The sequence below is a fragment of the Microcaecilia unicolor genome, chromosome 4, assembly GCF_901765095.1.
Source record: "Microcaecilia unicolor chromosome 4, aMicUni1.1, whole genome shotgun sequence".
Taxonomy (NCBI): Eukaryota; Metazoa; Chordata; class Amphibia; order Gymnophiona; family Siphonopidae; genus Microcaecilia; species Microcaecilia unicolor.
Genome location: NC_044034.1, coordinates 185,924,155 through 185,946,550, shown reverse-complemented (window position 1 = coordinate 185,946,550; position 22,396 = coordinate 185,924,155). Strand labels below are relative to the sequence as shown.

Here is a 22,396-nt window from a genome sequence, read left to right as displayed (position 1 = left end):
ATATTCGTAGGAATTTCTTGTTGTACCCAAACAGTTTAAATGAAAAGCTATATTTGCTGACCTCCAAAGATTATGGTTTATTTATTTATTTATTTATTAGGATTATATAATTCGTGGGAATACACCATATTTACACTAGGTTTTCAGTGGCGTAAATATCCACACTTAAATATAGGTACTTTCCCTGGTCCTATGCGCTATTCTATACACCGTGCCTAACTTTAGGCATAGTAACATAGTAACATAGTAGATGACGGCAGAAAAAGACCTGCATGGTCCATCCAGTCTGCCCAAGACAAACTCATATGTGTATACCTTACCTTGAATTTGTACCTGTCCTTTTCAGGGCACAGACCGTATAAGTCTGCCCAGCAGTATTTCCCGCCTCCCAACCACCAGTCCCACCTCCCATCATCGGCTCTGGTACAGACCGTATAAGTCTGCCCTCCCCTATCCTAGCCTCCCAACCACCAACCCCTCTTCCCCCCACCTGCTCCGCCACCCAATTTCAGCTAAGCTTCTGAGGATCCATTCCTTATGCTATATAGAATTGTACTAGGCGCGTTAATCAAATGCATTTAGATTTTAGACACCATTTACAGAATCTGGCCCATGCATAGAATTGCTACTTACAATGCATAATAAAACATCTTAATAGACAGCATTGGATGTAAAAGGAGGTGAAATACATTGAAAGATAAGGCAGAATAACAGGAATTAGGTAGAAAATAAGGGGACTAACTTAAAGCAAGTTGCACATGGAGTTCCATGAAAATGATCTCAGCTAAAGTAGGAGTGGATAAACAAGGCCTGCTACAGTATGTGCAGCTAGTGTAAGTCCTTATGTATGTGACTAGCTACTTAGTTGCTTCTTCCATTAAAGATTTAACAGAGGAGCCAAGTTTTCACTTGCTTCCTGAAGTAGAGATAGTCTTACACTGAGTGAAGCCTTGCAGGGAGTGCATACCAGAGTTTGGGGGAAGGCTCATTGATGGATCATGTGATGTCTTTTGGCGAAGGTGTGGTTAGGGATACCCATTCCTTTTACTTATTCTCCCTGTTCTTGATAGATGTGACCTAAAACTATAATAACACTGTATTTGGAAGCCTTACTACATAATTGTTACCTTTCACAAATTAGGAGGGATGGGAAAACTAGTCTTAGTTCAAGGTTCATACAGGCATGTTTTCATCCATGCTGAATAATAGAAGTGGATGTCACACGTTGGGAAGAGAAAGACAAAAACCAGCATCAATGATACATCTGGCATCAGTTGGCAGCTCACTTCAAGAAGAACATAACCCTGAAAAGGGAGAAAGAAGGAGGGAATGGAGAGGAAACCCTAGTCAGTGGGTGGTTAATATATAAGGAAAATGTTCTAGTATATGAGGACAAGTTTACACCTCGGACTCCTAGCCATCTCATAATCATGTGTGAATCTATGGAAGAAGCCATCCTCGTAATGAGGAATTGCCATCACTTCAAAAATCTGCACATAATTCCAGTCTTTAGGGACACAGACAGGTCTGTTTATGCAAATTAAACTGGCTCTTAGAGCCAATGTATGTCAAATATAGGTCACGAGTGAGTATTCATTCTGGTTACCCTGGAAACACTGTTCCCTCTAAACTGAGTGGGAGTCCTCCAACTGCATGTTTGCCAGTGGGAGATGGTGTTGCAATATTGCATTTTCAATTGATAGAGACAGACAGGTTCCATGGATTCCTGGAGAGCTTGTCTGTCCCTCACTATTGAAAATGTGATAGTGAAGCAGCCCCCCCCCCCCCCCCCCCCCCAGTGCCTAGAAACCAGACCTGCTTGTGACCCTTGGAAGAACAGAATTATGAATCCATTAATTTCACATATTTAGGCCCCTATGTTTAAAAGTTGTTTTCCCATTTCAACCTTCAGTGATAATATTCCATGTTTTTACCAGCTTCTTAATTTGTTATTATCAGTGATAATAACTGCAAGACAATCAATTTCCAATCCACATTTGAAGCAAATTTCATGATAGGGTTTTTATTGTGTGTAAATAGAGTCTAATGGGTGGATGTTATGGTCCTTATCTACTGTCATAGTCTATGTTTCTATGAGGGGCATAATCGAAAGGGGCCGCCCATCTCCGGGAATGGCTACGAGAAGGGGCGGTCCCAACTGTATTATCGAAAAAGATGGGCGGCCATCTTTTCTTTTGATAATACGGTTGGGGCCGGCCAAATGCCTAGGATTTGGGTGGATTTGAGATGGTCGGCCTTGGTTTTCGGCGATAATGGAAACCGAAGGCGGCCATCTCAAAAACGAACACATCCAAGGCATTTGGTCATGGGAGGGGCCAGGATTCATAGTGCACTGGTCCCCCCTCACATGCCAGGACACCAACCAGGCACCTTAGGGGGCACTTTTAAAAATAAAAACAAAACATTAAAATACCTCCCAGGTGCATAGCTCCCTTACCTTGGGTGCTGAGCCCCCCAAATCCTCCCCAAAACCCACTCCCCACAACTCTACACCATTACCATAGCACTTATGGGTGAAATGGGGCACCTAGATGTGGGTACAGTGGGTTTGGGGGGTTGGAGGGCTCCCATTTACCACCACAAGTGTAACAGGTGGGGGGGGGGGAGGGTTTGGGCCTGGGTCCACCTGTCTGAAGTGCACTGCACCCACTAAAATCTGCTCCAGGGACCTGCATACTGCTGTGATGGAGCTGGGTATGACATTTGAGGCTGGCATACAGGCTGGCAAAAAAAGTTTTTAAAGTTGTTTTTTTTTTTTTTTTTTGGTGGGAGGGGGTTGGTGACCACTGGGGGAGTCAGGGGAGGTCATCCCCGATTCTCTCCGGTGGTCATCTGGGCAGTTCGGGCACTTTTTTGGGACTTGGTCATGAAAAAAAAAGGGTCCAAAAAAAGCGGACCAAATTTTCGCTATGGCCGCCCTTCTTTTTTCGATTATCGGCCGAGGGCAGCCATCTCTTAAGCATGCCCCGGCACGCCCCTGTCCCGCCTTCGCTACCCTTCCGACATGCCCCTGGGAACTTTGTTCATCTCCGCAACGGACTGCAGTTGTGGGCGCCCAAAATCGGCTTTCGATTATACCAATTTGGGCGCCCACGGGAGAAGGGCGGCCATCTCCCGATTTGGGTCGGAATATGGCCGCCCTTCGCTTTTAAAAATAAACCTGTATGTATCACTTCTAATTTTCATCACTCAACTTTTTTTAGAGCAGTACATAAACAAAGATACACAGAAAATGATGGCAGAAAAAGACTATGGCCTATCCTTTCTGCCCCATCCATACTATCTGCTATGCTCTATAATCCCTCCTTCTGCCTTAGGGATCCTCTGTGCTTGTCCCATACTTTCTTCAATTCAGATGCAGTCCTTGTTTTCTATCACCTCTGCTGGGATCCTGTTCCACACATCCACTATCCTTTCAGGAATTCCTTAGATTATTCCTGAGTCTGTCCCCTTTCACCTTCATCCTGTGCACCCTTGTTCCAGAGCTTCCTTTCAATTGAAAGAAAGCCTGCCTCCTGAACATTTGTACCATGGAGGTATTTAAATGTCTCTGTCATTACAACCTTCAGTTTGCCCAACACTGACAATTCAGCCCATAGTCTTCTAATCATTGTTCTATTAATCAGGCAGACCGTTGTCTTTTATTCTTTTACCCATCCTCTTCATGTCAACAATAATGCCTCACTGGTCTGTTTTTTTTTGTGTTTGTGTAGCCTAAGTAATAAATCCTTCTGGCCCTCCTTGCCTTTTTTCTATTGTACTGTTCGCAACATATTTCATTTGCAGAAAGAGAAATGAACTCAAGTACTGTAGCTGTCACTGGCATTGTTTATAATGGGGCATGAAAGTAAATAATTACCACATAAGTCTTAAATTTTGAGCGGCTGTAATTTTTTAAATGTTGAAACTAATTGATGGCAACAAAATGAGATCTTTTCTATAATGCTGCATTCTTACATACAAATATGGAATATGAGAGCAGATAAGAACCACAAGACATTTCATGTCTGGTTAATTTTCTGAAGGACATAGGAACATAAGAAAAGCTAAGCTTAGTCAGAGCAATGTCTGTGGACACATCTGTCTCCTGATAGTAACCAGTCCAGGTTACAAGTACGCAGCAGATCCCCAAAATTAGATCTGTTCCTCATTCTTCATTTCCAGGGATGAACAATATCTCTTTCAAGTCTACTTGGCTGATAATCTTTAACGGATTTTTCCTTCAGGAACGTGTCTAATCCTCCTTTTAATCCCACAATGGTGGGAAGGGTTTTTTGGACATTAGGAGCAGGACTGGGTTTTGGTTTTTTTTTTTCTTGACTTAGACATTTTTTGTTTCTTTTTAAATGCCCCTCCACGTAACTAAGGATGGAAAGTGTAAGATTCAAAGACAACAAACCAAATGCTTCTTTTTCCAATTTTTGAACTTGAGCCTACACATGTGTTTGTTTAACCACTCAGTCATTGAGCACACAATATTGTGTAACTTCCTTTTCTTCCAAGGCTTGTTTTAGTAGAAACTTTGTTCCAAAGACAGCGACAACTATGACATGGACACATCTGGCTCTTGCAAGTTATTCTTTATTAAGCTTTCATTTAATTATATGAATCAAAAGATCTGATTTTGGTTATTGTAATTCATATTTACTTGTCCATCTGAAAGATAGTGATGTTAGAAATAATATGCAACCCACCTGTCATACTCTAGTAAGGCAAAGTTTGTTAAGAAGATTTATGTGAGGATAATTGCTTTGGATCTTCTGTGCCTATTGTTGAAGAATTATCCAAGGTGAAAGTTTGAAGTAAAGTTATTCAGTAAAAACAACTTTCAGAAACAAAAATTATTAATAGCATTATGCTACGGTATTGTTTTGAAGAAAAGTTATGGTGTATTTATTTTTTATATACTGTTATATCAACAATTCTCAAAACGGTTCACTAAGCATAAGTACAAAAGTAATGCCACACTGGGAAAAGACCAAAGGTCCATCGAGCCCAGCATCCTGTCCACGATAGAGGCCAATCCAGGCGAAGGGCACCTGGCGAGCTTCCCAAACGTACAAACATTCTATACATGTTATTCTGGAAATTGTGGATTTTTCCCAAGTCCATTAGTAGTGGTTTATGGACTTGTCCTTTAGGAAAACTGTCTAACCCCTTTTAAACTCTGCTAAGCTAAACCGCCTTCACCACGTTCTCCCGGCAACGAATTCCAGAGTTTAATTATGCGTTGGGTGAAGAAATATTTTCTCCGATTTGTTTTAAATTTACTACACTGTAGTTTCATCGCATGCCCCCTAGTCCTAGTATTTTTGGAAAGCGTGAACAGACGCTTCACATCCACCTGTTCCACTCCACTCAATATTTTATATACCTCTATCATGTCTCCCCTCAGCCGTCTCTTCTCCAAGCTGAAAAGCCCTAGCCTCCTTAGTCTTTCTTCATAGGGAAGTCGTCCCATCCCCGTATTATTTTAGTCGCTGCACCTTTTCCAATTCTACTATATCTTTCTTGAGATGCGGCGACCAGAATTGAACACAGTACTCAAGATGCAGTTGCACCATGGAGCGATACAACGGCATTATAACATCCTCACACCCAACATTCTATTCACTTTCCTAGCCGCAGCAGCACACTGAGCAGAAGGTTTCAGTGTATTATCGACGACGACACCCAGATCCCTTTCTTGGTCCGTAACTCCTAACGTGGAACCTTGCATGACATAGCTATAAGGGTTCTTTTTTCCCACATGCATCACCTTGCACTTGCTCACATTAAACGTCACCTGCCATTTAGTCGCCCAGTCTCCCAGTCTCCCCTTCACAGCAGTTCTTTCACAGCATGTTCTTCTTTCCCACATCTAAGCTTCATGTTTAAAACCTGCTTGGCAGCCTGGGGAAGAGGAACAGTACAGCTATGGCAGGGAAGAACATGTTAACACTTCTGGGGCAAATAGGAGCTAGAGCTAATGGTTGAGGGCTGATGCTAGAGCTGAGGACTGGGCTGGAGCTGGACTGGAGGCAGGAGACTAATGCTAGAGCAGAGGGGCTGTGAGCTAGAAACAGTTGGAAACAGATGCTGGGGTAGGGCTGGGAGAAGGGAGCTAGAGGCTGATGCTGTGTTGGGGAACTGGGCCTTGGAAAAAAGGAGCTAGGAGACTGGGGACTAGGAGAAGGAGGAGGATTGGGAGAAGGGGGCTGGGGGCAGATGTTAGAGCTTAGGGACTGGGGGATAGGGCTGTAGGCTGATGTTGGGGTTGGGCATTGGGAGAAAGGAGCTGGGAGGATAGGGCTGGGGAATTGGAAGAAAGTTGCTGAAGGCTGCTTCTGGAGCTGGGGCTGGGAACTATGAGAAGGAACTGGAGGCTGTGAGGAGGGGCTGGGGATTGGGAAAAGGGGGCTGGAGTCTGTCTATGGCTGGGGACTGGGTGAAGAGGGCTGAAGGCTGATGAGATTTGGATGAGAAGCTAGAGTGTGATGCTGGTGATGAGTCTGGGAGAGAGGAGGAGATATTCTATGAAAGGGTTGAAGCAAGGTCATATTCAGGAAAAGAGAGAAATAAGTATGGTAGAGGAGGCAGGTCAATGAATTCCAATGAAAGGAGGAAAAGAGATAGGAGGGCAGAACTGAGGACTTAGGGATGCAGGAGAGCAGGAAATCAGAAAGATATAGACTCTAGGACTGAGAGGGAGATCAGAAGGAGACAGACTCTGGCTTTGAGAGTATAAGTGGGGACTCAGGGCTTGGGTAGGATTGTGAGTGAGTGGGGACATGGAGATTAGGTGGAGGGAAACTAAGCAGGGATTAGGCAGGACAGTGGGTACCAGGTGATTTGGTGTTGTTATGAAAAGGGCTGTAAGACTGAGTGCTGGAAAATGGTGAGGGAAGATGGTTTGAAGGACATGGAGGGGTTGGGAGGCAGATGAAAAGGACAAAGAGTTGTGGAAAGGGTGAGAGACAAAGGAAGTTGACTGATCTTTGAAGGAAGTGATAGAAAGTTGATGGATAAGTCACTGGTGCTGGTTTGGAGTGGAGAGGCAGAGGTAGGTACATGAGGCTGGGGAGGAATAAGTACAGAATGTGGAAACAAGGGACTAGAAAGTGGATGGAAAATGAAGGGGGTAGGCGGCTAGGGAAGGAATGAGAGAGAAAAGTGGGGAAAATAAGAGTAAGAAATGGTAAGTAGGTGAATGGTGAAAAAAAGGGGACTCAAAACTAGAGGTGGGGGGGAGGACAGAGGAAGGAAATCTTTATGTGTAGATAAAATGACAGTTGAGAGAAATGGAGAAAAAAAGATTAATCAAAAGGATTAATGTCCGAGACAGTTGTGGGGGATTGGGAGGAGAAAATGGTGCAGGAAAGAAGAGAAATGGAAATGAAATCTGGAAGCGTGCTTAGGAGAGAACCAACAAGAAGAAGTGGTAAAGAGATACCTGGACCAACCCAACTGGTATTGGGCATCCTAATGGTATGATTCTGGCCAACTGCACTGTTCATACTGCAATACTGAGCCCGAGATGAGGGAACAAAAGCAAAAGTTGGCTCAGTGTGCCACAATTCCTTGAGCCAGTCCTATCCATTTGCCACTTAACTGTTCTGTTAAAACAATGAGGCGGTAGTGCTTTAGCACAAATATTTTCCCATCCTCTAACAGGAGAAACTCTTCAGACTAATCAAGATAGCAGTTGTAATTAACTTTCTCCTTTTCAAATATATGTTAAAATCCCCAAGAGGTATATATTTTCTTTTTTTTTTGTAGGGGGTGGAGCATGAAGTTTCTTTCAGTTTTCTTGGGCCTCCTTCATCATCAGGGCTAATCTGTATGATGTCATGAGCCTTCATTCACAATGACCTGCTTCTCTCCTTTCTAGTACAACAATCTGTGGCCAGGGACCACATACCACAACCCCCTAGGGAACCCAGTGCATTTGCACCATGAGTCTGGTTGACAGATGTTGTGTTTGAGTAATAACTGGATATTTTCCTCTCCCCCTATATCAATGCCTCCATTGAAGCAGCCTTGTGGTTAGAACAGTGGGCTGAGAATAAGGGAAGATAGGAATTGCATCCCATTTCACCTATTGATGTTCCTTGTGACCTTGGGCAAGTCACTTCAGCCTCTATTGCTTTGGTTGCAGGTTACATTGTAAGCCCACCTGGACAGGAACCTATCTTTTATACCCAAATATGTAACTCCCCTTGAACTGGAATTTGGAAAAGGCAAGCAATTCAATCTAAAAATTCAAATCCACTCTTTACCCCAGCTAGTCCTAGAGCAGAAGCTGGAAGCAGGATGTGAACTCTGATCTCTTGCATGGCAACGCTCCATATTACCACAAAGTCATCTGTGTGGCCCCACAGCTGTGTGTCTTTCATTGTGTTTTTCCAATTCTAGTAAATATAGTACACAACACTTGAAAAAAATGATGTTTGCGTTATATGTCAACAGTATACAGTAATACTTGAAATGTTTTATTAACTTACATGCCTCCACAAGATAGTGAGACACTGCAAGTCACTGTTATTAATTCCTAAAACATTTTAGACTGTTATTGATTAAGGATTTTGTGAACCTCTGTAGACTTGCTTACAAATGTGCTTGGTTAATTATATTAAGGGGTGTTCTACAGTTGTTTTGAAGTCCCAAACAGGAGAAACTTTAACCACTGTGTCTGAGTATAAATGTGGGGGCCTCTATGCTAAAATGTGGAGTGGAGGAGTAACCTAGACTAGTGGTTAATGCAACAAACCTTGATCCTGGGGAACTAGGTTTAATCCCCAATGTAGCTCCTTGTGACTCTGGGCAAGTCACTTAACCCTCTATTGCCCCAAGTACAAATAAGTACCTGTATATATGTAAACCACTTTGAATGTAGTTACAAAAACCACAGAAAGGCAGTATATCAAGTCCCATTCTCCCCCCTCCCTTTTCAGCACATAGCATGCTTTCACAGCAAATATTATTGCATGGTAAGAGCGAAGACTGTGCACTAACCACTGGAGGTGTGGCCAGCACATTCTCTGCAGTTACTGCACTAAAAAAGTTCTTTAGCAGCTGTTTTGTTTATTGTGGATTAGTGCAGGCAACCCATCCAGTCCCATCCCCTAACACAGTGTGCAATTAACATGGGAATTAGCTCAAACTTATTGTCATGGCATTTTGGTAACAATTCAAGTTAACAAAAAAGAGCAGTGAGTCCACAAAAATGCTGTTCAGGATACAAATTAGAGTTTATTAATTTTCAAACTTCAAAAACCCAAACCCCCAGATATTCAAAAAATTTAACCAGCCAGGATCACTGAAGAGAAAACTACACATCTTCTTTCCTCCTCAAAACTAACTACCTGTTCCTCTGATCCTATTCCCACCCATCTACTTAACACTATCTCTCCTACTGTCATCCCTTTTATCTGTCATATCCTTAGTCTTTCACTGTCCACTGCGACTGTTCCTGATGCCTTCAAACATGCCGTAGTCACACCACTCCTTAAAAAACCTTCATTGGACCCCACCCGTCCTTCCAACTATCGCCCCATCTCCCTCCTCCCTTTCCTATCCAAGATACTTGATCGTGCTGTTCACTGCCGTTGCCTTGACTTTCTTTCATCTCAAGCTATTCTTGATCCACTTCAATCTGGCTTTCGCCCCTTTCATTCAACTGAAACAGCACTTTCTAAAGTCTCCAATGATCTGTTCCTGCCAGATCCAAAGGTCTCTATTCTATCCTCATCCTTCTCGATCTATCTGCTGCTTTTGACACTGTTGATCACAGCCTACTCCTTGATACACTGTCCTCACTTGGATTTCAGGGCCCTGTTCTTTCCTGGTTTTCTTCTTATCTCTCCCAGCGCACCTTTAGAGTATACTCTAGTGGATCTTCCTCTACTTCTATCCCACTGTCGGTGTACCTCAGGGATCCGTCCTGGGACCTCTTCTTTTCTCCATCTATACTTCTTCCCTTGGTACTCTGATCTCATCCCATGGTTTTCAGTATCATCTTTACGCTGATGACTCCCAGATTTACCTCTCCACACCAGAAATCTCAGCCGAAATCCAGGCCAAAGTATCAGCCTGGCTGCCATCTGAAACTAAATATGACCAAGACTGAGCTTCTCATCTTTCCCCCTAAACCAACCTCTCCTCCTCCCCCATTCTCTATTTCTGTGGATAACACTCTCATCCTTCCTGTTTCATCAGCTTGTAACCTTGGGGTCATCTTCGACTCCTTCCTTTCCTCCTCTACACATATTCAGCAGACTGCTAAAACCTGTCATTTTTTTCTCTATAATATCACCAAAATTCACCCTTTCCTTTCTGAGCACACTACCAGAACCCTCATCTACACTCTTATCACCTCTCGCTTAGACTATTGCAACAGGTCTCCCACTTAGCCATCTCTCTCTTCTTCAATCTGTTCAAAAGTCTGCTGCACGACTAATATTCCGCCAGTGTCGTTATGCACATATTAGCCCTCCAGTGGCGTAGGAAGGGGGGGGGGCGGTCCGCCCCGGGTGCACACCACTGGGGGGTGTCGGCTCCGCACTGGTGCACTGCCCTCTCTGCCCCGGAACAGGTTACTTCCTGTTCTGGGACAGAGAGAGCAGTGAACCAGCGCGGAGCCGACACACCCCAGCAACATGCAGTCGGAGCGGATTGGCCCTCCCGCCTGTCCCTCACCGCAGGTATGCGCTCCGGGGGGGGGGGGGTGCGCTCCAGCGGGAGGAGGGTGCGCCGTGCTGCACCCGGGGGGGTGCGCAGCGGCACCCCGCCCCGGGTGTCAGCTCCCCTCGCTACGGCTCTGTAGCCCTCTCCTCAAGTCACTTCACTGGCTTCCTATCCGTTTCCGCATACAGTTCAAACTCCTCTTATTGACCTATAAGTGCATTCACTCTGCAGCTCCTCAGTACCTCTCCACTCTCATCTCTCCTTACATTCCTCCCCAGGAATTCCATTCACTGGGTAAATCTCTCTTATCTGCACCCTTCTTCTCCACTGCTAACTCCAGACTCTTGCTGCACCATATGCCTGGAATAGACTTCCTGATCCGGTACGTCAAGCTCCATCTCTGGCCGTCTTCAAATCTAAGCTAAAAGCCCACCTTTGTGATGCAGCTTTTAACTCCTAACCCTAATTCACTTGTTCAGAACCCCTATTTTATCATCCTCACTTTACTATTCCCTTATCTCTTGTTTGTCCTGTTTGTCTGTCCTAATTAGATTGTAAGCTCAGTCGAGCTGGGACTGTCTCTTCATGTTCAAGTGTACAGCGCTGCTTACGTCTAGTAGCGCTTTAGAAATGATAAGTAGTGGTAGGATTACAGTCTATCCAATGATGTTCAGTGGTGGATAGTTGGCTATCTCCCGTTGAATATCTCCAGATAGAAGATAGTTGGTTATATTGGGAGATACATCTGGCTGTCTGCCGATTTTCAACCCCACTTTAGCAGCTATATTTTTCCACTTGAATACATGGGGAAATCTTTGGATGGTTTAAACATAACCGGCTAAGTCTGAATATTGCCTTTATTTATTTATTTATTACATTTGTACCCCGCGCTTTCCCACACATAGCAGGTCCAATGCGGCTTACATAGTAAATAAAATTACAAAGTCCTGAAGGAGAATATTACAACTATAGTAAACATAGTATTTTGGCTAAATTATCCTTGACTTAGCTGGTTATGTTCAAACCAGCTAAAAATAAACTAGATATTCAATGCCAGTTACCGGAAATGGCCCTGTATTGAATATCCAGGTTTAGTACTGACCACGGGAGTTAGCCGGGCTAACTCCTGCGGTCTGAAGATTGGCCCCAAAATGTTTAAGCTAACCTCCTACTTCAAGGGTACATCATAACATTGCTAACACACACTGAAAACAATGTTCATTATCATATAGACCCTTTGCAAAGAAAAGAACTGCATGACAGGCCTTATCTTAAAGGAATTCCATGGAGTGTAAGATCTTCCCCGTAAACAAAAGCATTAAGGGAAAGATATCAACATCTCCACCTTGCTGCACTGCTATCTACTATGGAGATGCTGGTGCCTTTCATTTAACCCAGTTTTTGGTGTGTATTAGTGATGTTCTGATGTACCCCTGAAGCAGGCGGTTAGCTGAAACATTTTGGGGTTTGAAGTTTGAAATTTAATAAATTCTAATTTGCAACCTGGACTGTATTTTTTGTGGACTCACTACTTTTTTTTGGTGACGTGTTTTCTGCAGTGGGATGCCACTCTATTCGTATCTGATTGCACTGTGGTAACATCTACCATGTTAACTGCTTACCAGACTGTAATGAAAGGGCCCTATAGTCTTTCAGAGTAGTTTTCATAGCATTCATTAATTAGCCAGGTCTTTCATACATTAGCCACTTGAATTTTCTATCATAACATTGGGTCCTGTCTTTCTGTTTTGCAGCAACTTTATGCAGCTCAGCTGGCCAGCATGCAGGTATCACCAGGAGCTAAAATGTCCTCAATGCCACAGCCACCCAATACAGCAGGGGCACTCTCACCTACTGGGGTGAAAAATGAAAAAAGAGGGACCAGCCCAGTAACGCAGCTGAAGGTAATAAAATAACAGAGTTATTATTATAATAACAGTGTTATTATTTATTTGGATTTTGCTCACACGTTTTCAGTAGTAGCTCAAGGTGAGTTACATTCAGGTACACTGGGCAGGAGCTAAAATGTTCTCAATGCCACAGCCACCCAATATAGCAGGGGCACGCTCACCTACTGGGGTGAAAAATGAAAAAATCACTATCATGTTACCCAAAATCCTTCCATAAAGCTAAATGTATACTCTACTATATATTTCCAATATTAATGATGTATTGTAAGCCACATTGAGCCTGCAAAGAGGTGGGAAAATGTGGGATACAAATGCAATAAATAAATAAAAAGAGGGACCAGCCCAGTAACACAGCTGAAGGGGAAAATCCACTATTTCTGGGATAAGCAGTATAAAATGTTTTGTACATTTTTGGGATCTTGCTGGATATTTGTGACCTGGATTGGCCACTGTTGGAAACAGGATGCTGGGATCGATGGACCTTTGGTCTTTCCCAGTATGGCAATACTTATGTACTTATGTAATAACATAATAGAGTGTTACAGTGTTATTATTTATTTGGATTTGGCTCATACCTTTTCAGTAGTAGCTCAAGGTGAGTTACATTCAGGTACACTGGGTTTTTCCCTGTCCCTGGAGGGCTCACAATCTAATTTTGTACCTGAGGCAATGGAGGGTTAAGTGACTTGCCCAAGATCACAAGGAGCAGCAGTGGGATTTGAACTGGGCACCTCTGGATGTCAAGATGTTATTACTTAGTATAATTGAGTACTATGTCACTGTATATTTTCTAGATTTTATGTATGTGTTTACATAATTTTATGTAGGTACTTTTATAAGCCACCTTGGATAAAGGCGGGTTAAAAATAATAAATCTAAATCTAAGACTGGTGCTCTAACCACTAGGCTACTCCTCCACTCAGTATTCTGTGACCAGCTGTTAGACTAAGTTCTACTGTATGTGACACAAGATGAGATATTGATCCTTATCCTAGATCAGGGGATTTTAACTTTTTAACCCAGTCCTTGGAATACACCAAACCAGTTTGGTTTTCAAGAAATTCACAATAAATATGCATGAAATTAATTTGCATGCACTGCCTCCATTGTATGCAAATGCATCTCATGCATATTCAGTGTGGGTATCCTAAAAACTTGACTGGCTGGGTGTGTCCCAAGGGCTGGGTGGAGAACCCCTATATTGTTTTCTGTATATGACACAGAGTAGAGATGCACATGTTCTTCTTTTGATGCCAAATCTGGTTTAACTCAGATCTTTGGTTTTCCAAATCAACTGTACTCCCGCCTTTTGGGAGCAGCACCAGATCAGCCTTCATTCCTGACTACTTGCAGATGTAAGTCTAGTTTTTATGCCTTTGTTCCTTCTTGGCCCAGCTACTGCAAGTCCAAAGATCACAAAGTACAGCTCATTTCAGAACTCTGGAACATGAACCCTAAATCTGGGTATTGCCATTAAGCAGTGGCTAGGATTCCTTCCTTGTTCCCCCCATTCTCCCTTCTAGGAACTATGACCACTGCCTTGCAGCATCCCCACTCCCATTCAGTCATCGGAAAGTTGAAGCCAGACCCAGGAGTTGAAAACAGATCTGATCAAGAAGGCGTACCATAAACATCCATCTTAAATACTAGATAATAAGACTATATATGACCTAGACACAACTGAAATCCTATCACTTGACTGATTAACCTCTTTGCCGTTAATGAACAAACATTATTACTACAATCCTTGTGTCAAACATGGTCTCTCCATAGTCGATGACCTAATGTATGATATAATCCAATTATTACCCAGAAACCCTCATGCAATACCATAATGTATACTTCTCTACCATGTATGTAAGCATACAGTATATATATATATATATATATATATATATATATATACCATGATCTGTTCCACGTATGTGATGTTCCATCGAGGTTAACATGTATGTATGTACCTTAACGCAACACCATTAGTAATCCTGATACCCGGAAATGGCAACCGCCATTGCGGCAAATGTAAGCCACATTGAGCCTGCAAATAGGTGGGAAAATGTGGGATACAAATGCTACAAATAATAAATAATAATAATGCACAGTACTGCAACTGGACCATCAGAATAGCTCATTGCATTGGTTTTTAAGCATTGAGAACTGCTCTGATCCTCTTGCTATCTGCCGATCCTCAGTCCCTGTTCATGTGTGCACTAGGTATCAGGCATTATTCATCCCAAATAGAAGTCTTATCTTAAAATTCCTGACTTAATTCTGGGCAAGGACTTGTGAGAAGTAATAACATTTACAAAGAGCCTAACAAACTTTTAGCAAAACTTACAAATTTGCAGAACTTAACCATAGACTTTAACGGAAATTTGTGTACAACAAACAGCACAACACGATTACAAAGCAGGAAATTTGTCAGTTCTGCAAGTTTCACCAATTTGTTTTGTACCCAGGAAGTGGATTGTTTTTTGTCAGTTTTTCCACCCACATGCAAAAAGCCTACTTTTTGCCATTTTTCTTCTTTCCTTTCACTGTAAATATTCCAGCATATCCCTGTTTCCATGAATAATGTTACTCTGGAGGAGATGGACCATCACATGTTCACTGTATACACAGAACAGCAGACTAGCTTTCTCGCCAGTTCATTTTTCAGGTTTAATCGAATATCCATGTGATGATCATAACTGTTTGGTATTGATTTTACTAAATAACGGTGTATGTTTACAAACATTATTCATATAATAGCGTGCCAAATCAATTTGTGGAGGCTTCCCACAAAGAAAACATGGTTGGTACTCACAACATACAGCCATCTGTTATCCCACATTTCATTGTATCTGAGATCTGCCAAAAAAGTAAATAAAAATTGTCTATCATGTATGTCTTAAATATAGACAGATTTTTACTAAGCAGTAATTTGGTTTGTTTACATATAAATGCCAGCCCAGCACTGTACTGTGCATCTTGGTGTTGTTAAAGGTTGTCAATTCAGCAACTCTGAATGGGATTTTCCCTACAGCAGAACTTCGCAGCCAGTCCAGTTTTCAGGATGTTACCATGACTATGTGAAGTAGTAGCCTAATGGTTAGTGCAGTGGCCTAAGAAAGAGGGGAACTGGGTTTGTGACCCTGGACATTTAATCCTCCATTGCTCCAGGTACCAACACTTAGGTTGCACCACATTGGCTGTACCACAGAAAGGCAGAATGTGAAATCTAATAATAATAATATACTAGATTTCCAGGTTCTACACATTTTTCTCATGCATAGTCTTTGTGGATATTCTGAAAGTCTATCTAGCTGTGGAGGTTATCAGGATGAGACTAGATAGTCCTGCCCTACAAACTCTGAAGTTCTATTTATTTAGGGGCTCATTAAAAAAAACATCATAAGGTGGCAGAAGGACATTTTTCTCTCAAAAACATCCAAGTTGCAATTTTCAACACCTTAATTTTAGACATTTTGCTTCACAGTTTGTCCAAATTTCAAGGGGGTGTATTGGGGGCATGTTTTGGGCTGGACATGGGTGGCAGAAAAAGATAGACATTTTTCTGCAAAAATGAAACAAAATGAAAATGTCTAGGGCCAAAATGAAGACATTTTTGGCTAGACCTATTTCAATCACAACTAGGTGACCAAAAGGTAGATGACCAAGAGGGACATTTTTGAATGGGAACGACCATCTCTAAGGGCACCCAACTATAAGGATGGTGCCGCGAAGGGGCGGGCAAACGTGTATTATCGAAACAAGATGGGTGTCCATCTTTCGTTTCGATAATACGGTTGGGGATGCTCAAATCTTGACATTTAGGTCGGCCTTAGAGATGGTCATCCTCGGTTTTCAGCGATAATGAAAAGCAAAGACATCTATCTCAAAAACGTTCAAATTCAAGCCCTTTGCTTGTGGGAGGAGCCAGCATTTGTAGTGTACTGGTCCCCCTTACCTGCCAGGACACCAACCGGGCAACCTAGGGGGCACTGCAGTGGACTTCAGAAATTGCTCCCAGGTGCATAGCTCCCTTACCTTGGGTGCTGAGCCCCCCAACCCCCCCCCCCAGGTCCGCCTGCCAGAAGTACACTGCACCCACTACAACTGCTCCAGGGACCTGCATACTGCTGCGATGCACCTGAGTATGGCATTTGAGGCTGGCAAAAAAGTATTTTTAAACTTGTTTTTTTTTTTGATGGGAGGGGGTTAGTGACCACTGGGGGAGTAAGGTGAGGTCATCCCCCATTCCCTCCGGTGGTCATCTGGTCAGTTCGGGCACCTTTTTGAGGCTTGGTCGTGAAAAAAAATGGACAAAGTCGGCCAAGTGCTCGTCTGGGACGCCCTTCTTTTTTCTATTATCGGCCGAGGATGACCATCTCCTAATCACGCCCCAGTCCCGCCTTCGCTACCCTGCCGACACACCCCCATGAACTTTGGTTGTCCCCGCGACGGAAGGCAGTTGAGGGTGTCAAAAAATCGGTTTTCAATTATGCCGATTTGGACGACCTTGCAAGAAGGACGCCCATCTCCCAATTTGTGTCAAAAGATGGGCGTCCTTCTCTTTTGAAAATAAGCGTGCAAATGATCACTGGAGGGATTAAGGCATAAGCTCCTTAACTACCCAAGTGGTCACTGACCCCCTCCCATCCCCCAAAGATATAAAAGAAACAGTACATACCAGTCTCTATGACAGCTTCAGATGTTATGACCAGTCCTATTAGAGCAGCAAGCAGGTCCCTGGAGTAGCCTAGTGGTCAGTTCAGTGGACTGTAGAGAAGGGGACCCAGGGTCATATCCCACTCTAACTGGTGCATTTGTGGTGGATCATGTGAGCCCTCCAAAACTCACCAAAAACTTACTGTACCTACATGTAGGTGATACCTACAGGCATAAGGGCTATTGTAGTGGTGTATAGTTGCGTACAGTAGGTTTCTGGTGGGTTTAGGGGGGCTCTCCATACAATATAAGGGGGTAACTTTGAGGTGTGTACCTTGGACCTTTTATGTGAAGTCCACTGCAGTGCTCCCTAGGGTGCCCTACTGCTCTCCTGGGATGTCTTTGTGGCCAGTCCACTAATAATGCTAGCACCCCATACATCCCAATGGCTTGATTTTTGTGTTTTTTTCCTTGTGCGCTTTTTTTTCGAAAATGGTTCTAAAAGATAGATGCACTGAGTACCTGGCGTAAAAACTGCTCAACTACTTAATTCAAATTTTGAGTATGCCAGAAATTCTATAACTCCAAGGTGAAAGAAGCAAAAAATCATACAGCTTGATGCTTCTCTTTAAGTCCGCAAACTCAATGAAATCTCTGTATTCAGTAGTATCTTGTTTAACTCAGGGTCCTCCCAAGACTAATTCTGCACTTTCTTCTGTATCAGATCTTGCCAATTTTTTCATATCTAAAGTATTCTCCTTGGTTAGTTCTTTACCTGTTCTAGGTTCATCCCCTCCACCTATTACTAGTTCTAAGATGCCTTCTTCAGGCTCCCTCTTTGGTTCTCAAGTGTGAGGTGCATTCAATCTTCCATCTGTATCTCAACTCACAAAATTATTACACTCAATGCAAATAACTACTTGTTCCTTAGACCCCATTCCATCTAAATGGTTCACTTACAGGCTTATTTTCGAAAGAGAAGGGTGCCCATCTTTCGACACAAATCGGGAGATGGGCGTCCTTCTATCAGGGTCACCCAAATCGGCATAATTGAAAGCCGATTGTGGGCATCCCCAACTGCTTCCCATCGCAGGGATGACCAAAGATCCCAGGGGCGTGTCGGAGGCATAGCGAAGGCAGGACTGGGGCGTGCCTAACAGATGGGCATCCTCAAGCGGTAATGGAAAAAAGAAGGGCATCCCTGACAAGCACTTGGCCGACTTTACTTGGTCCATTTTTCTTACGACCAAGCCTCAAAAAGGTGCCCGAACTGACCAGATGACCACCGGAGGGAATCAGGGATGACCTCCCCTGACTCCCCCAGTGGTGACTAACCCCCTCCCACCCTGAAAAAAATAATTTAAAAAACTTTTTTTGCCAGCCTCAAATATCATAGTCAGGTCCATCGCAGCAGTATGCAGGTCCCTGGGGGAGTAGGTGTGTGTGTGTCAGCGGAGGCATAGTGAAGGCATGGACGTCCTTCTTTCAAACATTTTGGACGTCCTGAACTGCCACCCCCCCCACAGGGACGGCCAAATTTCAAGGGAATGGAGGAGTGGCCTAGTGGTTAAAGCACTGGTCTTGCATTCCAGAGGTGACCAGTTCAAATCCCACTGCTGCTACTTGTGATCCAAAATCCAAATAAATAAATAAAGGAGGTGTCAGAGGCATAGCAAAAGCATGGACATCTTTCTCACAGAAACATTCACATTTTGGACGTCCTCAACTGCCCATCGCAGGGACGGAGGCATAGCGAAGGTGCCCGACACTTCACCCATACTAAAAAAAGACGTCCATGACGAGCACTTGGACTTTTTCAACTGGGCTTGTGCTTTTTTAAGGTTGTAGATGGTTATTTATTTAAGGTTGTAAATGGCTATTATACATGCAGCTTGTCTGCGTGTATGAAGCCATCTTTGGCATGCGCAGATCAGCCACGCATAACGCTTGGCTGTTCTGCACTGGCTTCCCCTCCTTAGGAAGGAAATTGTGTGCAAATGAGCTAACAGCAAGCAGCTCATTTGCATTGGATTTTCTTCATGCATGCCCATTCCTTTCCGAATCGCTAAGGGATTGGTAAGGGAAGGGCTTTTTCCGTTCAGTTAGTACATCAGTTAGTCCACTGCAGTGCCCCCTAGGGTGCCCGGTTGGTGTCCTGGCATGTCAGGGGGACCAGTGCACTACGAATGCTGGCTCCTTCCATGACCAAATGACTTGGATTTGGTCGTTTTTGAGAATGGGCGTCCTCGGTTTCCATTATCGCCGAAAACCGGGGACGATCATCTGTAAGGTCGACCATCTCAACATTTATGTCGACCATCTCTAAGGTCGATCTAAATGTAGAGATTTGGGCGTCCCCAACTGTATTATTGAAACAAAAGATGGGCGCCCATCTTGTTTCAATAATACAGGTTTCCCTGCCCCTTCACAGGGACGTCCTGCGAGGATTGCTTCAGGAAAACTTGGGCACCCCGTTCGATTATGCCCCTCTTACTCTACTCACGGTCTAGTAGCACTTTCTCACTTGCTCATCACTGAAAGTTTGTCATCAGTTCTGTTCCCCTTCCTTAGAAACAGGCAGTAGTCACTCCCATCTTTAAAAAGCCTGATTCAGACACTTCTATTCCTGCAAACTACCGTCCTGTCTCCAATCTCCCATTCTTATCTAAACTATGTGAAAAATTCATTTTTGATCAATTATAATCTCACTGTGATCAACTCTCTGTCCTCCACCCTCGTCAAACAGACTTCCGTTCTCTCCACAGTACAGAAACTACAATTACTGCCCTCCTGAGTGAATTTCATTCCATCCTTGATGAAGGCAAAATTATTCTCATTGTAACCTTAGATTTAGCTGACACCTTTGATCTGGTTTCTCACTCCATTTTTTATTTCTCATCTCTGTGAAATTGGTCTCTCTGGTATTGTATTAGACTGGTTTACTTCTTATTTCACCAACTGTTCTTTCAGTGTGTGTTCTGCTACTTCTTCTTCCCCTCAACATTCATTGAATTGTGGTGTTCCTCAGGGCTCTCTGCTATCTCCTCTGCTCTTTAATATCTATGATGCCCCTGTATAAGTCGTTGGTGAGGCCCCACCTGGAGTATTGTGTTCAGTTTTGGAGGCCGTATCTTGTTAAGGATGTAAAAGAATTGAAGCGGTGCAAAGAAAAGCTACGAGAATGGTATGGGATTTGCGTTACAAGACGTATGAGGAGAGACTTGCTGAACTAAACATGTATACTCTGGAGGAAAGGAGAAACAGGGGTGATATGATACAGACGTTCAAATATTTGAAAGGTATTAATCCGCAAACGAACCTTTTCCGGAGATGGGAAGGTGGTAGAACGAGAGGACATGAAATGAGATTGAAGGGGGGCAGACTCAAGAAAAATGTCAGGAAGTATTTCTTCACGGAGAGAGTAGTGGATGCTTGGAATGCCCTCCTGTGGGAGGTGGTGGAAATGAAAACGGTAACGGAATTCAAACATGCGTGGGATAAGCATAAAGGAATCCTGTGCCGAAGGAATGGATCCTCAGGAGCTTAGTCAAGATCGGGAGGCGGGGCTGGTGGTTGTGAGGTGGGGATAGGGCTGGGCAGACTTATACGGTCTGTGCCAGAGCCGGTGGTGGGAAGCGGGACTGGTGGTTGAGAGGCGGGGATAGTGCTGGACAGACTTGTACGGTCTGTGCCAGAGCTGGTGGTTGGGAGGCAGGGCTGGTGGTGGGGAGGTGAGGATAGTGCTGGGCAGACTTATACGGTCTGTGCCTGTGCCAGAGCCGGTGGTTGGGAGGTGGGGCTGGTGGTTGGGAGGCGGGGATAGTGCGGGGCAGACTTATACGGTCTGTGCCCTGAAGAGCACAGGTACAAATCAAAGTAGGGTATACACAAAAAAGCAGCAAATATGAGTTATCTTGTTGGGCAGACTGGATGGACCGTGCAGGTCTTTTTCTGCCGTCATCTACTATGTTACTATGTAACCCATTAGACACTCTTGTACAGGATCATAACATCAAGTTTTTCTTCTGTGCAGGTGATATTCTGCTAATTTGTCCTACCCCCCCCCCCCCCCCCCCCCCCCCCCCCCCCCCCCCCCCCCCCCCCCCATACGTATCTCTACAGATCTTACTTTTTTACAAATCTGTTTGGATGTGCTAGCAGACTGGCTAGCTGGCCATAGACTTGTACTGATCCCAGCCAAAACCATAACATGTTGGATCATAGGTTTCCATCCCACACCTTGTATGTCATGATGTTTCGGTGCTATATGGTCTCCTTTTTGAAGTTTATGTTTTCTTATTGTTTGAATGCACTCTTTCCTATAATTGATGTGTTCTCTTTTTAACTCTTCGCTAATGATAGAGACACCCATTATATTCCTATGAGTGTATCTAGCTTTAGTGCACACTAAACTAAAAAGTTTGTGCACCTACAGCGCATCTTAGTAAACGGGGCCCTTAGTATGTTACTTACAGTGTCAACACAATAGACATTAAAACATCTTAATAGATAGCAAATGTATCCTATGGTGAAGGCTAAGACAATTTTTTAAATTCCCATCCAGAAGTACAGTGGCATTTCTAACATATGAAAAATCAAGACACAGGTGGTGAAATAAAGTTCCAAAGATTTTGTAGATTTGAAGAGAGGGAATTGCTTTAAATATCCTCCACAGAAATGTTGACATAAAGTGCAGTAAATATAGTGTATACTGGACAATTCTTTTTACTTCTCAAGAGTCATTTTGAAAGTGAATGAGCCAAACTGGATCTGTGCCAAACCAGATCTCCACAGAATGAGTGAAATCTTCCCTGCACCATTTTGAGCATCTATTTGCTTGAATGACTGCTGGGACCCTTCTGGCTCTGTTAACCAGACCACATCTCTTACTGACTTGACCCAATGCAAATTTTAGGGGATTTCCCTACATTTTTTTTTTTAGATTGAATATTTACGATATGTAAATAAACGGGCATTTTAAATACTTGATTCTTAGTTTATTATGTGTAATTTTGAAACTGTACAGAATAGGGTTTTGCCATTCAGATTGCATATACAGAGTGTGTGGAAAAAAAGGGATACCCAACATTTTCCAAAATAACCCCATAACATCCTATTGCAAAAGAAACCTTTACCTGAAGTGAAAGACA

General features: G+C 43.4%; 1 protein-coding gene across 1 annotated transcript in view; it reads left to right on the top strand.

Moving 5' to 3' along the window:
• SOX6 (SRY-box transcription factor 6) overlaps positions 1–22,396 on the top strand; it is an 802,914-nt gene that overhangs the window by 581,105 nt on the left and 199,413 nt on the right. Inside the window, exon 9 of the mRNA XM_030201055.1 lies at positions 12,441–12,590. Within this exon, the coding sequence (XP_030056915.1) occupies positions 12,441–12,590 (150 nt within the window). The remainder of the gene's footprint in view (positions 1–12,440; positions 12,591–22,396) is intronic.